The sequence below is a fragment of the Macrotis lagotis genome, chromosome 1 (assembly GCF_037893015.1).
Source record: "Macrotis lagotis isolate mMagLag1 chromosome 1, bilby.v1.9.chrom.fasta, whole genome shotgun sequence".
In the NCBI taxonomy this organism is placed as follows: domain Eukaryota; kingdom Metazoa; phylum Chordata; class Mammalia; order Peramelemorphia; family Peramelidae; genus Macrotis; species Macrotis lagotis.
The window spans coordinates 885,638,178-885,656,390 of NC_133658.1; the positions used below are offsets into that span (position 1 = coordinate 885,638,178).

At 35.0% G+C, this 18,213-nt stretch overlaps 1 protein-coding gene and 1 pseudogene across 11 annotated transcripts in view; both read left to right on the forward strand.

Annotated features, from left to right (window-relative positions):
* The window catches only part of RERE (arginine-glutamic acid dipeptide repeats), a 570,111-nt gene that overhangs the window by 346,241 nt on the left and 205,657 nt on the right, over positions 1-18,213 (forward strand). The window contains exon 1 of one of the 11 annotated variants that reach the window (XM_074218550.1): positions 4,920-16,717. The exons of the other annotated variants lie outside the window; for them this stretch is intronic. Coding sequence (XP_074074651.1) covers positions 16,692-16,717 — 26 coding nt within the window. The 5' untranslated portion in view covers positions 4,920-16,691. Of the gene's footprint in view, positions 1-4,919; positions 16,718-18,213 lie in introns of those variants that run through there. 11 annotated transcript variants of the gene reach the window in all.
* LOC141510501 (U6 spliceosomal RNA) lies at positions 5,462-5,561 on the forward strand (annotated as a pseudogene).

Below are 18,213 nucleotides of genomic sequence, written 5' to 3' on the forward strand. Positions count from 1 at the left end.
AAGTATTGGGGGAGGCTAGGTGGTGCAGCGGATAAAGCACCGGCCCTGGAGTCAGGAGTACCTGGGTTCAAATTCAGTCTCAGACACTTAATAATTACCTAGCTGTGTGGCCTTGGGCAAGCCACTTAACTGCATTGCCCTGCAAAAAAACAAAAAACAAAAAAAAAAATTATAAGTATTCACTAAAGCAAGTACTAGCATTATCTGTAATGGGGATAAACTTTAGACTTTTCCAGATATAATAGCTACATATATTAGCAAGGATATCCATTATAATATTCAATATTAAAGCATAATTGGTAGTTTTCACAGTAAAACAAGAAAAAAGAATCGAAGAATTAATCATTGAATAAACATTTCTTTCATTCTATGTATTATTATCATCAACCCCTTTTAATCAGTGAGGGTTACCTGAAGGTTGAAACTGATTTTGATGGAAATTCCTTAGAGTTTATGCAGTCCCATTTTACAGTAAAATGAATCTGAAACAAGAATTCTGCCCTCTTTGCTCATAATCCACTTCTCTTTTCATATGTTTTCCTATTCATCTTGCCCACAGCAATATAGTGAGTACCAGCGCTGGAAGCAAAATTCAACTCTTATACTTTCTCTAAGTGATTACTCATTTGTCTTCTTAGTTCAGATATAATTTTCATATAGCTATATTATGGAAATTTAATGTCTGATTGTAATAAGTTGGGGAGGTATTCCCAGTTTTCTCTGTATTTTCCCTACTCATTTGCTTGATGAGGTAGTCTTTCTGCTCAGAAAGCTTTACTCCATGAAAGATTTCCTGTATTTGGTCTGAATCTTTTGAACGAGCTTCTTCCTGAATCTGTGTTTTATGTTATTAGTCTTTGTCTTTTCCTGATACAAATTGAATGGTGGAAGGATCACTTCTTCTCCCTTCTTCCCCTATTCCCCCTCCCTTCCCTCAACCCCCTATTTCTATCATTTCTCCTCTAGTTTCCAGTTTTCATATTATTGGCCTATATAAGTTCTAGAATAGAATTTCTATTGAATAGTTCCTCTTTTTGAAGGGGGGAAATTATTTATCTAGAGGCTAACATTTGAAATTATTAATACTCTACTTTTGCCCTAAGTTAGAGTTAAGGTTTTTTGTTTTTTGTTTTTTTTTGCAAGGCAAATGGGGTTAAGTGGCTTGCCCAAGGCCACACAGCTAGGTAATTATTAAATGTCTGAGACCGGATTTGAACCCAGGTACTCCTGACTGCAGGGCTGGTGCTTTATCTACTGTGCCACCTAGCTGCCCCTCCAAGTTAGAGTTAAAGATATTTAAGGTACCTCTTCATTGCTATGTTATACTTCCATGCAAAATTTGTGTTAATTTCCTAAAATCATCATTTTTTGCTTCTTTCTATTTCTGTTCATACATTCATTAGTACACTTCCACTACTGCTGCATTAATTTGTACCAGATTCCATCATTCATGCTTTCCTGTTCTATTTCTTAGATTTCTTTGAAGAAGCATATTTTCTTGATTTTTAAAAAAGTTTTAATTGAACTCATCACCATAGTTTTCTCCAGAAACCCTCTCTTTTCTGCTTCAAAATACCCATCTCTTATTATGTACAGGATTTCTTAATGAGAGGAGAAATTATCATTGAGTGATCAATTGAAATATATTTAAAAATATATGTTATGTTCTGCAAAGAACTGTCGTATGTTAATGAGTACCTAGGTGACTCAGTAGTAGATAGAACACTAGTCTTAGAATCAGGAGGAATTGTCTTTGAAGCCAGTCTCTGACATTTACTAACTGTGTTACCTTGGGCAAAGCATTTAATCTTGATTGCCTTTTGTCCAGGGCCATCTCCAGTCAATGTGATTGATATCTGACCATTGGACCCAGGTGGCTCTGGAGTAGAAAGTGAGACTGGTGACTGAGCACAGGGCCTGCCCCCCCAATCTAATTAATGTGCTTGTCATGACATCACTTTCCTGATGTCATGATCTTTGAGAACGAGGGACAAACATCATAGTATGTTAGTACTTTCATCTATTTCTCCTTTTGAGCCATGTTTGTTATTTATAGCTTTGTAACATTCACTTTTGATTTTATTATTTTCTATTTACATTTTTTTCATTGTGAATATTGTTTTCTAGTCTAAACAAACTTAACTTTGAAGTAATCAACTCGTATTAGATCTGTCCATAATTCAAGGGCATTCATTTTTAATTTTTTTTTAAGGTTTTTGTAAGGCAATGGGGTTAAGTGGCTTGCCCAAGGCCACACAGCTAGGTAATTATTAAATGTCTGATACCGGATTTGAACCTAGGTACTCCTGACTCCAGGGCTGGTACTCTATCCACTGCACCACCTAGCCACCCCTAATTTTTGCTTTTCTTATAGCACAGTCATATTGCCTTACAATCTTATACCATAGAATTTTAGATATTCCTCAATTAATGTGCATTTACATTGTTTCCAATTCTTTGCAATTTCAAAAAGTGCTGCCATAAATATTTTGGTGTATATAGGATCTTTCTTTTTTTCAATGACCTTCTTGACACATAAGTTTAGAAATTGAATTACCTGAGCATGAATATAAAGATATTTAGTATTTTAATCATTTTGATTTTTTATTCTACATTATGTTCCAAAATTATTGTACTGAGTAAGAGCTCTCCAGGAGCAATTCATTGAAATGCCTTTTTTTTCATCAGTTTTTCTAATATTGACTATTTCCATCTTTTACCCTCTTTGTCAATTTGCAGGATATGCTTTGACAGGTAAGGGTTGTTTTGACTTTTGACTTCCATTTTTCTTTTTAACATAAACAATTCACACTGTGTAAATTCAAATTTTGTTCATGCTTCTGCCTAACTCTAATTCCTGGCAGGCAGTGACAAGGGCAGCAGGTGTCAATGTAGTCCAGTGCCCAGAATCCTCTGCTCCTGGAGCCTTCTTATTGTGTAGACTGGAAGAAGGAGCAGCAAGAACTGATTGAGATAAAATTAAAACAATTTATTTTATGGTTAGTGTTCCTCTCTGTTGTTTAGTCATAAGTCTTTCCCTTAAGTGAGTAGTTTTTTTTTCACGCTCCCTTTGCTTATATCGCCCTCTATGTTGAAATTTTGCACTGATTTTGATCTCTTAGTATATGTTGTAAAATGTTGCTATACTTCATTCTTATCAGAACTTTTCCTATTTTATCTACCAATTTTTTCCAAATAGTGAGTTTTTGCACCAGTTTATGGATTTTTTGGGTTTATCAAATAGGAATGCTGATGATTTGTATGGCTTCATTTTTGTATCCTGCAACTTTCCTAAAAGTTAATCTTTTAAATTGATCCTCCATTTAAGTTATCATATCAGGTTCAAAAGTTAGTGCTTTTGTTTTTTCTTTGTCTATTCTTATTCCTTCATTTTCTTTTCATTGTCTAACTTCAATTGCTAACATTTCTAGTATTAGATAATACTGGCAATAATGGACATCCTTCTTTCATCTCTGATTTAGAAAAGCTTCTATTTAATCCCATTATAAATAATGCTTACTTGCTTTTAGATAATACTTATTTTTGAAAAACTCCATTTCTATTCTTGTCTAGTCTTGGACAACTTTAGCAGACCTTTTTTGGGGTGGTAGGGTTGTAAGGCAAAGGGGTTAAGTTACTTGCACACAGTATGTAATTATTAAATTTCTGAGGCCAAATTGGAACTCAGGTTCTCCTGATTCCTCACTGGGTCATCAATGGATGCCTATTGTTGCCCCCAGCTATGTAGTTTTATTTATTGAGATTTCCAACTTTTTTTCTCTATCCATTTATGTCATCATTTGACTTTCCCCCTTTATTATTTTATTATTGATAGTTATTTATGCTTATATTTATCCTAATATTTAACCTTTCATTAATTTCTTGTATAAATCCCACCTGTTCATAGGTTCATTATATTTTTGTGATTCGTTGCTATATTCTCTTTTATTTAATCATTTTATTCAAAATTTTTGCATCTATATTGCTTAGGGAAATTGGTGTATAGTTTTCTCTCTCTATTTTTACTCTCCTTGGTGTGTATACACACACACACACACACACACACACACACACACACACATATATCTTTGGTGGAATTGGGTAGCATGTTTTTGCCCATTTTTTTCAGTCTCTTATAGCATTGGAAGTAACTGTTCTTTAAGCAATATGCTAGAATTCACTTGCAAATCTTTCTGTTCCTGGGATTTTTATCTCAGAGGCTTCATTTATGACTTGTTCTGTTTCTTCTAACCCTTCCCCACACCTGCCAACACTCCTCATGTTGGCATATTTAAGTACTTTCTTTTCTTGTCTCTTAATAAATATTCTTCCCTTTCATTTAGATTATAATTCATTGACATATAGTTGATAAAATGATTCCTAATGATTGATTTAATTTCATCTTCAGTGTTTACATTTACCCTTTTCAATTTTGATACTGAAAATTAACTTATGGTTATCTATTTTATTGTGTTATTCCTCCCCCCCCCCATTAAAACCAGCTTCAAATTTTATTCATTAGTTCATTGATATTTTTTTTAACCTTCATTTGTAAAAAAATTTTTTTTTCTGGATTTCTATTTTGGTATTTGAATAACTATTTTCAGTTCTCTGTAGTTTTTTAAAATTCAAGGACCAATTCATTGATGTGAATTTTTCTTTTATTGTTATAAGCATTTATAGATACATTTATTGCTTTGACTGTATCCCACAAATTTTGGTATGTTGTCTTAAAGCTCTTTCTCATTTTGATAAAATAATCATTGTATTTATAGAAATAATTTTAAAATAATTTATTCATATAAAAATTTCTATGATTTGTTTTTTGTTCCATTCTTTGGGATTAGATTATTTAGTCACTATTTAATTTTAATTTTTGTTTCAAAGGCATTTTATTTGATCATAATTTTTATTGTGTTATAATCTAAAAACTGTATTTATTGTTTCTACTTTATTGCTTTTGTTTTTGATGTTTTTATGCCCTTAATATATGACAGGTTTTTATGAAGGTGCGATGTACAGCTGACAGGAAGTTATACTCCATTTTATTCTCATTCAGTATTTTCTAGAGTTCTGTCATATCTTAACTTTTTATAAATTCTTTTCATCTTGTTGAGTTCTTTGTTACTTCTTATTTAAAATGAGCTAAGTCTGAGTGGAGTGAATTGAGGTGCCCTGTAAAACTTGACTAATTTCTTATTTCCTTTTACTTTTTTTTTTAAGAATTTGGATTCTATGCCATTTGTTGCATATACATTTAGTAATATATTACTTCATTGTAGTATTTTTTTAAGCAAAATGTAGTTCCCTCTTTATCTTTTAATTTGGACTTTTTTTTGTCAGTGAACATGATTGTTATATCTGATTTTTTTTTCATTTCAGCTGAAGTGTAGTATTCTGCATTAGCCCTTTATTTTAACTGTTTAGTGCCTTTTTGTTTCAAGAATATCTCTTGTAGTGCTAGCTTTGGCAGCCTATATACTAAAGTTTGAATGATACAGAGATTAGCATGGCTTCTGCACAAGGATGACATGCAAAATTTTGAAGTGTTCCATATTTTTTTTTGCAGATTGAAAAAAAAGAATATCTCTTGTAAACAGCATATTAGAGTTTGCTTTTTATTCCGTCCATTCTCTTATTACTCTTTTACATTTATACATGAACTTTTTGTTTTCACATTCAGGTATAATTGTTAATTGTCAATTTCCCTCCATTCTTTTCTCCACTTATCTTTCTCTCTCTTTTTTTTTTTTAACTCTGTCCTGTACTCAAAACTCTGTTTTGTTTCTGATCTCTGCTTTCAACTTCCCTCCTTGACTTTTTCTTAGTCCCTTCACCTCCTTATTTGGGTGAGATGAATTTGTATTCCCAACTTTCTGTGTGCATAGATGTTTCCTCTTTGAAGCAGTTCAGGTAGGAGCAATTCCACCCTCATTTCACCCCTTCCTATTTTCCCTCCATTATAAATTCTTGCTCAAATGTTTTTTCTTCTGGAAGATAATTCTCACCTTCTTTTGTTCCTTTCTTCCTTTTCCTAGAAGTCTGTGGTACTGGTCCCCTTCACTTCACTCCTGAATTACACTAGTCCTGATTTATCTTCCTGCCCAATGCCTTCCTGCCTCCTCCCTTCCTTCCCTCCTCCTCTCCCCCAGCAAACAGTAGCTGTAGATTATCTCCGCTATCAAGTGGAAGATGCTTTTTTCTTTGAAAAGCTTTCATCTTCTTTCCATTTTCTCCCTTTTCTTTTGAATCTGAATATTGTTTCTGGCTGTCTTCCAGTTCTGGAATTCTCTCCCTCATGTTCACCTCTTTGTTTCGCTGATCTCCATAACCCATTATATTTGTTGGTGATTTCTGGTGTGTTTAGTAGCTGTATGAGTGTTGTCACCTCCACTCCTGGGAGAAGGATCTTTCTTCCACCTTTCCCTCCCTCTCCTGGCAGTCTCCTTTTGCTATATCATTTCTTTCTTCTCTCTCCTTTCCTCCAACTTCTCTCTCCTTTCTTTCCTTCTCCTATTCCTCTGTGGCCTCTTCTCTCTCTTCTGCTTTTCCTCCTCTCTTTTTTTCTTCATTTTTCTTCAGTCAACTTTCTTCCATATTCCCCTTTCTTCTCCATTCTCCAGCACCAGGAGTTCATCCCACATGTTAGACTCTTTTAGGACCTTCTTGCTTGTATTGTTGTTCCTAATTATACTTAATGCTTTGCAAGTCTGCTATTTTGTTTAATGTTACAAGTTATTCTTCCTCCATTTATTTGGTTCAACTATTTGCATTTATTGTTGAGAAATATGTTGGAAAATGCTGTTAGTCATTAAGGGGTAATAACTTTTTTGCATACATGTGAATACTTGAATGTAATTTAAAGTGTTGAATCAAAATTAAAACCTGTCTAAGGGTGTTGGCATTTCCTTTGTTTCCTAGGGAGTTTTAGGAACAGAAAATCACTGTTTTAATTTTATTACTGCTCTAGGAAGTGTTTATTTGAGAATATAAATAATTTTCAGAGATTATGTGGACAGTTGCATATCATTTTTTGGTTTTTGTTTTTATTTTCTTAAAGTTAACTGACTTGACTAAGCCAGGTAATAATTACGTGTCTGAGTTTGGATTTGAACTCTGGTCCTGACTCCAGGGTTGATGCCCTATCCACATCCACTGTGCCACCACGCTTTTAAAAAAAAAGATTTCTTTCTTTTCTTTTTTTAAGAGATTTGGAGCGGGGAGGGGGTAGGTGGTGCAGTGGATACAGCACTGGTCCTAGTGTCAGGAGGACCTGAGTTCAAATCCGGCCTCAGACACTTAATAATTACCTAACTGTGTGGCCTTGGGCAAGCCACTTAACCCCCATTGCCTTTCAAAAACCTAAACAAAATCGCCCCAAAACAAAATCTTCCCATTAATACTCAAATGATTAGAATGTGAGTTGGCGAACCCTCAGGCATGTCAGTTATGTATACTACAGCTCACTCTACCTCCACTATGGGTATTCTAGGGAATATTTTTTTAAACATTTTGTGATGGCCCTTATCTAGAATCTACCTAAAAGGCATTAGCAGGATTTCTCCTAAAATCTAGAAAGATAGTCAGTGTGCAAAGGGCAAGTATTTTCTGTACCATAGAAGAAATGTTTAAAGTACAAAAAACCCAGAAGAGCACTTTGTCACTTAATTATATTATCAAACAGTAGGCACCAAACTCTTTCAGGAGCTTACTATTTACATATTATAATAGGAAACACTTTGTGAGCTTATTGGATAGATATTTCATTTCAGCTCTCTACCATCTAGTCATTTCACTTAAGATTTATATCTTCTTTCTCGCAAGCCAGGTGTGGTTGATATCATTTTCCTCTGTATTGGTCATCTTCTAGAACATCGATGTCCAACCTTCTGCACCACATCGCCCATTAAAAACTTGTCAAGGGCTGCATATAGAATTTAACATTTATTTATGAATACAATGTAACCCTAACTTTTGTAAAACTGCCAAAAACTCTGATAGACCATGAGACTACACAATGTTAGCTATGTGAAAAAGTTGAACTATGTTAGTTGAGGGTTCATCTGGTCTATTACATTGCAACTTTGCCATTTGTGCTCACTCAATCCTTCACTGTCATGTAATGCAATGGGGGGAACAAGAATGTGCTTTGAGATCCTCATGTGGCCAGTAGACCACTGCATATTCATAACTACTTAATTAGTTGTCCCAGAGGCCACTCCTGCTGGCACCCCAAACTTAGGTCCTGTAGCTCTCAGGGTATTGAACTTAGATGGTTGCTGCTTATTTGAGAAAATACTCTCATATCCCAAACACAAAGCAGATAAAGCAGTTTTTGTTCTGATATCAAGCATCAGGTTTTCACGAGCCTTTTCACCTTGCCTTCACCCATAAATGTTATATTTCTTGTTAAAGATTTCTGAAATTATCTTTTTTTCTGATTATAACAGTTTATAAGGCCATCTGTGCTTTCTGAAGTCCTGTTTCTCTTCTCCTGTTCTCCTTTTCTTTCTCCCTTCAGCTCCCCACAATGTGTTTATCCTAAGATGTTAATTCTAGCCACCCCAAGTCATCCTACCACTGATTGCAGTTTCCTCTTTTATCTTTCTTGACCCCTTAGTGAGCCTTCACTTCTGATGTAATTTCTACTCTTAAATTCCTTCATCCCCTTTATCATGTTGCTTATTATGTCTTGCTGAATTCCACCCATGGAATATTCCAAATATGTCTTTTGTTAGTTACTTTCTGTTGTTCTATTAAATAATTATTAAACATCCTTATATAACTTGGTGCTGAAGTAAATTTGACTTCAACTCAGGAAGAATTGAATTTGAATGTAACCTCTAGTACTTACTGTCTATCCAATTCTGTGCAGACTATTTACCCTTTCTCAACTTGTTTCCTAATGTTTAAAATAGAAATTAAAAATACTACCTCTCTCTCCAGAGGTTATTGTGAGGATCAATTGAGCTGATCTTAAGAAAGCCCTTTGCAGCCTTAAAGTGCTATATAAAGTGATGCCACTTCTGCTACTGCTATTAGTATTTTTGATTTGAAGTGGGAGAGGTCATGTATCTGTTCTGTCGAGTCCATTACCAATTCATACAGTTTTATGTAATTTAATCTAATTTAGGCTTTTAGTTCAGTAAAGTTATCTTTCAGTTTTTCTCCATAATTGGTTCTTTTTTGCACTTTACCACAATGACCTTTCTAAGCCTTCTCTCCTTAGGACTTCTGTAGAAACCTTTGCCCATTGATTCTTTTAGCTGAAGACCTCACCTTATACTGTACCAATAATAGAAGCCATTTGTCTTCTTCATCTTATATCACTTAGTTTTTCCCCAATTTTTTGCTTCTTTTCTTCCTTTCTTATGTGAAAAGTTGTCCCTACCTTCTAGTTCCAGCTGCTCTACTTACAAACTCTTGTATCTCCTTTCCCTATTTTAAGTGACGTCTTTTTCCTTACTGTCTCCTGTAGATTGCCCTCTAATCATTCTGGACCTTCCACTCCTTCTCTGCTGTGTCTGTTTTACTTTAATTCTTTTTCTCTCCAACTCTTCTGTCTAACAGATTGCTTCTCTGGTGTCTACAAATACTCTTAACACATCCCCCCCATTATTTAAAAAAAAATTCCTTCATCCTTCCATTGCTTTCTTTATCTTGTCCTTCCCTTTTTCAGTTAAACTCCTTTGTTTAAATGGATATTTTATTTTTATTTTTCCAGTTATATGTTATGAAAGTTTTTCCAACATTCATCCATATGCATAAGCATATTTTTAAGTTACATAATTTTCTTCCAGCCTCCCTTCCTACCCCCTTCCCCTATGTGGTGAACATTCAGGTCAATATGGTTCAAACACATTTGTGTTGAACATATTTAGAGGATTAATCATTTTTAGTATGAGAATTAGGATTAAAGAAAAAGAAAGGAAACCATTAGGTAGGGAAGAAATACATAAGAGAAATTTTTTGAAACATGAATCTCGTGTTCATTCAGATTCTGAAGGGTTTTTTGTTTTTTCCTCTGTTTGGGGGGGGGATAATTTTCCTTTTATGACACCAAAATGGTACTGAGACCTAAACCAGGAAGAACTAAAACAGGCAAAGACCAGTCTCCATAATGAACATTGAAGTAAAATCTTAAATAAAATTTTAATAGAAAAATTACAGCAAGTTCTCACTCTGTAATATTATCATGGTTAGGTAGGATTTATACCAGGTAGGCAGGGTTGGTTCAATTTTAGGAAAACATTCAACATAATTGAATATATCAATAACAAAACCAATATAAATCATATAATTATCTCAAAAGCTGCTGAAAAAGCCTTTGATAAAATACAATATCAATTCCCATTAAAAGTACTTGAGAATATAAGTGTAAGTGAAGTTTTCTTTAATATAATCAGTATCTATCTATAACTATCACCACTATATTTGTTGGGGATAATCTAGGAGTATTTCCAATAAGATCAGGAGTCAAACATGTATACCGCTATCACCATTACTAGTCAATATAGTAGTAGAAATGTTAGCTTTAGCAATAATAGAAGAAAAAGAAATTGAAGGAATCGGAATTGACAACAAGGAAGCAAAGCTTTTCATTCTTTGAAGATGATATGATGATATTCTTAGAGAATGGTAGAAAGTGATCTACAAAATTCCTTGAAAAATTAATAAATTCAGAATAAAAAGAGGATATAAAATACACCCACATAAATCATCAGCATTTCTATATATATGACCAAAAAACCCGAGAGCAAGAGATAGCAATAGAAAATCCATTCAAAGTAACTGCAGACAATATTGAATACTTTGGAATCTGCCTCCCAGGGCAAACCCAGAAACTGTATGAACACAATTACAAAGCACTTCCCCCACAAACAAAATAAGATCTAAGCAATTGGAACAATGTCGATTGCTTATGGTTAGGTCGAGCTAATAAAATAAAAATGATAATTCAGTGTTATATCAATGAAACTACTAGACAATTATTTTTCCAAGCTAGAAAAAATAGTAATAAAATTCATCTGGAGTATCAAAAGGTCAAAAAACATCAAGGGAACTGATCAGAAATGTAAAGGGTGGTGTCCTGGTTCTACCAAATCTAAAACTGTAATGTGGCAGTCATCAAAACTGCCTGTTACTGATTAAGAAATAGAGTAATCAATCAGTAGATTAGGATAGTAGAAGAAAAGTAGTGAATGACTATAGTAATTTACTGTTTGGTAAGCCTGAAGACATTATTAGCTTCTGGGATAAGAACTCACTATTTGACAAAAATTGTTGGGAAAATTGGAAAATAGTATGGCAAAAAGTAGGCATAGATCGTTATCTCACACCCTATGTCAACATAAGGTCAGAATAGGTACAGGATTTTGACATAAATTGTGACACCATAGAACAATTAACAGACCAAGAAATATACTCTATCTGATCTATTTAAAGGGGAGAAATTTATAACCAAGCAAGAAAAAGAGTTCATTATAAATTGCAAAATGGATGATTTTGACTATATTAAATTAAAAAGATTTTGCACTAATAAAACCAGTGCTCCCAAAATTAGAAAGAAAATGGAAAGCTGGGAAATAATTTTCACTGGTAGGGTAAGGATAAAGGTCTCATTTCTAAAATATGTAGATAATTAAATCAAATTTGTACGGTTACAATTCATTCCCCAATTGTTCAAAGAATATGAACAGACAGTCCTCAAATGAAAAAAAGCTGAATCATATGAAAAAAATTGGTCCAAATCCACCATGATTAGAGAAATGCAATTTAAGATGACAGAAAGGAAAAATGATCAATGCTGGAGAGGTTGTGGGAGCATGGGGACATTAATGCATTGTTGGTGGAGTTGTGAATTGATTCAACCATTCTGGAGAGAAATCTGGATTTATACCATAAGGCCAATCAAACTGGTCATACTCTTTGACCCAGAAATTCCAATACTTGGCCCTTATCCAGAACAAATCTAAAAAAATAGGGAAAGTACCACATGTTCCAAAACATTTATAATAGTTCTTTTTGTAGTGGCAAAGAATTGGTATTTGAGGGGTTGCCCATTAATTGAGAAATTGTTGAATGTTATGGAATACTGTTGTTTTAAAAGAAACCATTAGATTAGCATGGAATGAATTATAGCATCTGATGCTGTGTGAATGGAGCCAGAACCAAAAGAACAATGTAGAGCTGTGTGAAGGGAGTCAGAACCAAGAGAACAATGTAGACATTAACAAAAACATTGTGAGTTGATCAACCTTGTTGGATGCACCTCCTCTCATCAGATCAGAGACTTAGGGCAACCCTGTTAGACTGACTCTGGATAATACTATTTAGTTACACTTTTACTATCCATTCTAGTTGCTAGTTTTCTATCAACTATCCTTACTAGTTACCTCTGTGTCTTTTCCTATCACTCTTTTCTAAGTCCTTTGTAAAATTGCTTCTGACTTAATCATTGAACTGGATCTTCTCTGTGCACTATTATCATTCATCTCTTTGCCTATCTCCCAATATTGTATTTTACAGATGAACAAAATTGTGCCACTTCAAAACTATCTCTTCCTGTCAAAAAACATTTGTTTATTTATTTATTTTTACAGCCGCATGCAACAGTAGTTTTTGTCATTTTGGGGGGCAAGGTTTTTGAATTTCACATTTTTCCCTTCCCGTGACAGAAAGCAATCTAATTGGTTATTCATGTTAATTATGTTAAACACAAATTCGTATTAATCATATTGTGCAAGAAGAATCAAGTGGAAATGGGAAAAAATTAGAAAAAAATAGCAACTTTTACAAATTGAAGAGAGTAAACTTTGGTCTGCCTGCATTTAAACTCCATTGTTCTTTCTCTGGGTGTGAATGGTATTTTTCCATCTTTAGAATTGTCTTTGCTCATTTTGCTGCTGAAACGAACAAGTTCTTCATAGTTGACCTGTGTTGCTGTTACTATGTATATTGCAAAACTCTCTTTTTAAGTAATTAATGGGAACCATTCAGGTCACTTTCCTGCCCTGGACAATATGATTGCATTTATTGTTAGATTGCATAGCTAAGCACCACTATAGTTAACAAAACTAGCTTGATTTTTTTTTTTGCCTTATGTATTTTAGCTTATAAATAATTTTATCTTATTTTTGTTTTTCTATCACCATCTTACCTCATGTGTCTTCCTTGTTCAGTACTCAACTAGCTATCCTTTTTTTTCCAAATCCAATTTAAATTTTATTTTGCTTTTCCTATCATATGCAAAGGTAGTTTTCAGTATTCATCCATTTGCAAGTTTTCGAATTCCATATTTTTCTTATCATCTTCCTTCCCCGTTCTCCATGTTGGGAAACAATCTGGTAAAAATTGTAATATTTATCATCATATTTAACCTGTTTCCATATTAATTCTGTTATGAAAGAGGAATTTGAACTAAGGGGGGGGAAGCTATGAGAAAAATAAAAAATGTAAAAGAAAATTTAAAAAGTGAACACATTATCCTGCATTCAGACTCCATAATTCTTTCTTTTCAGCACTTCAGTGCTGAGGGGAGTTCCATCCATCAGTATTGATCATCTCACATTGTTAATCTGAACAATGTTCACAAAATCCTTAGGACTCTACCTCCTAAGACAAACCCAGAAACTATATGAACACAATTATAAAATACATTTCATTCAAGTCAACTCTGAACAAATGTGAAAATGTCAATTGCTCGTGGTTAGGTTAAGCTAATATAATAAAAATGACAATTCTGTCCATATAAAATTATGTAATCAGTGCCAAACTAAATAAACTTCCCCAAAAAACTATTTTACAGAATTAGAAAAATAATAACAAAATTCATATGGAACAGCAATAGGTCAAGAATATCAAGGGAATTGATGAAAAAAATGCAAAGTAAGGTGGTCTAGCTCCAGATTTAAAAACGGTATTATAAAGACCGGCGCCAAAACTGTCTTGGTATGACTAAGAAATTGAGAAATGGATCATTGAATTAGAATACATTCAAAATAAGTAGTTGTAATTGACTAGGTTAATAAACTTTTTGATAAACCCAAAGATACTTGCTTCTGGGATAAGAATTCACTATTTGACAAAAACTTCTAGGAAAATTGGAAAATAGAATGACAAAAAGTTATCATAGACTCACATCCCATACCCTACACCAAAATAAGGTCTAGATAGATACAGGATTTAGGCATTAAGGATGAGACCATAGACCAATTAAGAGATCAAGACATAATGTCAGGTCTTTGGAGGAGGAAGAAGGTTATGACCAAAGAGATAGCTGTCAAGAATCTATGCCAAGGGGTGGCAAGGTGGCGCAGTGAATAGAGCACTGACCCTAGAGTCAGGAGTACCTGAGTTCAAATCAGGCCTCAGACACTTAATAATTACCTAGCCATGTGGCCTTGGGCAAGCCACTTAACCCCATTTCCTTGCAAAAACTTAAAAAAAAAAAGAATCTGTGGCAAGAAAATCCCAACTGGGCTCATGACTGAAATGGCTAAAAACAACATAAAAGTAAGTGAAGAAGTAGAAGAGAGTTGTGTCATTAAAACTCAGGGAGAAGAGTGTGATCAATTCTGTCAAAGAATTTGGAGAGGATAAAAAAGTATAATGATTGAGAAAAGGCCATTCATTACCTTTGTGATTAAGGTCATTTGTAACTAGAGAGAACTATTTCGGTGGAAGAATGATTCCAGAAGCTTGACTGTTAAGAAGAATGCAAGAGAAAAAGAAATGCAAGCATAAGTTGTATATGGCATACTAGGACTAGTCACAAAAGATAGAGGCCCTTGGCTTGTGGGAATGGAGTATGCATGAGAGTTTTTGTGGACAGCGGGGACATGGGAATGTTTGCAGGTAATTGGGAAGCAGTCAGTAGTTAGGGAGGGATTGAATATGTGAGTGTGTAGGGGTGACAGAAGGGACAATCTGCAGAAGATGGGATGGAAGATCACTTGTTCATAAAGGGTTTTTGCTTTGGCAAGAAAGGCTAACTCATATGAGATTCAGTGATTTAAAAGAGAGTGGCTTACAACTTGATGAAGTGAGATGAGACTAGAGAGCTTTGCAGCAAATGGCTTCATTTTTTTTCTCACTGACATATATATATATATATATATATATATGACATGGTTCTCAATGGGGAAAAAATGAGGTTTGGATTATTTCTCCTTTATTAAACACTGAATAAATTTCAGAAGCAAACTGCTTTTGGACATAGAATCCATATATTATTTCCTAAGATTTCTATTACTTCTATTTCTCTTTTCAAGATTGAGGCAATTAGGTGGCCCTGTGGAGTCAGAATGATATGACCCCAATACAGTAAGGCAGCTAGCCCTTACTAGGCCCTTGGGGGGTCAAATAGAACAAAATTCAAATCCAGTGTCAGATACTTATTAGCTATGTGATCCTGGGAAAGTCACTTTACTTCTACTTGCCTTAGTTTTCTCATATGTAACATGGTGGTAATAATAATAAGCTTCTTGTGAGAATCAAATGAGATACTATTTGTAAAATGCTTAGTGTAGTTATCTGGCATAGATTAGGTCCCAGATAAATGTTAGGATTTTCTACATCAGAGAGATCTCAACTTTTGGGAGGGAGAATTATGCTGGCATATGCCATCAACAGTGATCTTGAACCCCCTTCTACGACAGGCTACATGGTTTATTGAACAAAATGCTTCTGAATTTGGAGTTAGAAAGACCTTGGTTCAAGTCTCACTTCAATTTCTTCATTTGTATAATGTGTGATGTGTGCCCACATCATAGAGCATTTTTGAGGCTTTGCAGATCTTTTTAGTATTAGCTCTTATTTAATTGTGTACATTGGCATTCATTGACATTGTGAGTTTTCCTTCAATTGTATTGTCCTTTGCTAAATGCCTGAAATCAAGGACTCGTCACTAAACGGAACTTCCCTTTGTTCCTTTATAAAATGGGAATTATAACATTTGCACTGCCAACCTTACTAGATAGTCAAGAGGAGGAGAGTACCTATTTCAGTTAGAATCACTATCATAGTTTCTCAAAGTCTTCAGAATGAAGGCTGGCTGGACTTTTAGATAGATTATTTATTAATACCTCTGAAAATGTCCTATGATATTTATTGTTTTATTGAAAAGTAACACTATATAAAAACACTCTGGTAAAGCGATCTAGTTCTGTCCCTTTGATTCTTGGGGACTTTGCAAAATTGGTTTGTTCTCTGTTTCAGATGTTTCTTGATTGCTCCAAGTGCCCAATCCTCTCTCTACAGCGCTCTGCAAACAGCCAATTTTGGCCAAGCCTCTGGCTGCCTGGGTTGAATGGGCCCAAGTGGTTGGCTGTCTTAGAAACCCTCAGAGTGGCCCCACTTCCCTGCACACTAGCTTGGTATGCAGGGAGAAGCTGCAGAGTCTGCTGGCTGTGCCTTATTTACGGAAACAGCAGGGTTGAGATTGATTGCGGTGAGAGACAGTGTATGGATGAGGGAGGGTCACAGCACATGCTCAGTCCTGTCAGTCTGAGGGGGAAGTTTCTGCGTTCTGCGTGAAGGCTTAGGTCACAGCACAAGCTCAGTGAAAGCTCTCTGAGGTCTCTCCGACGGCATGTGCCTCCATTTTGAGTTGGTAGAGTAGAAAAAGGCAGAGTTTGAGCAGGAATAGAGGTTCAGGAAGACAGCTGGACCCACCCGAGCAGCTGTTAGGCATGGATGACCCGTTCGGCCTCTGCAGGTAGGCTGCTGTCCTCTGGCCTCACCCACCTGGGACGGCTTCAGTTGCTCATTCTGACTTGGGGAAATGTTGATGAAATCATGTCAGTGTTCCTAGTGCATGTTCCTAAGAACCATTTCTCCACACCAGCTTAGCTGTGCAGGTGGTTTCTGAATGCATGAAGATGAAAACCTTGTTCAGAAATGCATGGAGCAAAGGCAAAATGCACGGCCAGGTGAAGTGTGTCTCTTCCCCCCCCCCCCCCCCACGCCCCTCATCTCTTCCCTGCCCTCAGTTTTGGTTTCAGTAGCTCAGGGTGTGTGGGTCAGGGCTTGTTACCTGCCTTCAGAGAGCTGTAGGTCTAATCTGCTGGATACTCTGCTTCCTGTCACCGATAAAGAATGTTTGGCCCTTGTACAGGCTGCTTAGATAATATTTTAGGGAGTATGGTAAGTAGTCATTATTTGGTTACTTGGAAGGTGGATGGAATTCTGTTTTGATTATGTTTTCCCAGTGGAAATCATATTTTCTGTGATATTTTTCTGAAACCAATCTGATTGGTTTTCAGATGAAGCAAAGAGTTGTACAATGTCCATAATGCCAATTTCACAATTGTCAGTTTTCTTTGAGAAAAGGGAAACTTACGTATGTGTATGTGTATCTGTGCTTTGACAAGCAAAATTGGACAGAGTGAGAATGTTTTGACAATTTCAAAATCATAGGCATTTAGAGGAGGAATGAACATTAGAAATGACCTAGTCCTTTATTTCAAGGTTCAGAAAAGAATAGTGACTTGATCAAGGTCAACAGCAGTGAAGGGAAGAATAAGGATGTTAGCTCATATCTTCTCTTCAAATTCAGTGTTCTTTGCACTGCATTTTAGCTACTTAAGTTTGTGAAAAACTGCTCTATGTTGATAAGTAGTCAGGTGAATTGGTTTATATGGTGGTTGTCTAGGTGGTCATCCCTTCCTAGTAGAAGATGATATGAGTCCTATTATTCTTGGGGGTTGAGTTCTACTATTTCTTTTCTGTTTCTGTGCAAGTAAAATCACAAGTCTGGACTGGGGAAACATGAAGAATATTTTGCTTTCTAGAAATCATATTTATAAAAGTGCTTTTTTAAACCTTTAAAAGTACCATGAAAATTAGCTTTCTTCTCTTTGCTGCTGCTGCTGCTGATTGTTTCATCATATTTTTAGAGGTTTCTTTGAAATATTTTTGTCAAGTTAGTTCTGATATTTAGTCAGAAAGCACATAGAGTTAATGACACTTTGAGTACTTCTTTTTGTAGACCTTCATTTGAATTCTGGTTTAGAGACTTGTTCCCCTTGCTTTCACTTTATTGCAATTCATGTTTAGCCTTCTTCCTCTCAATGAATGTTTGGAAATGAAGGGAAAATTATGAAACCATATTGGAACTTTTAATTGTTTAAATAATAATTTGGTTTTACAGGCTGAAATGGAAGTCCATCTCTGTTCACCATAATGATCCATTCTTTATAATGAAGAAAAACA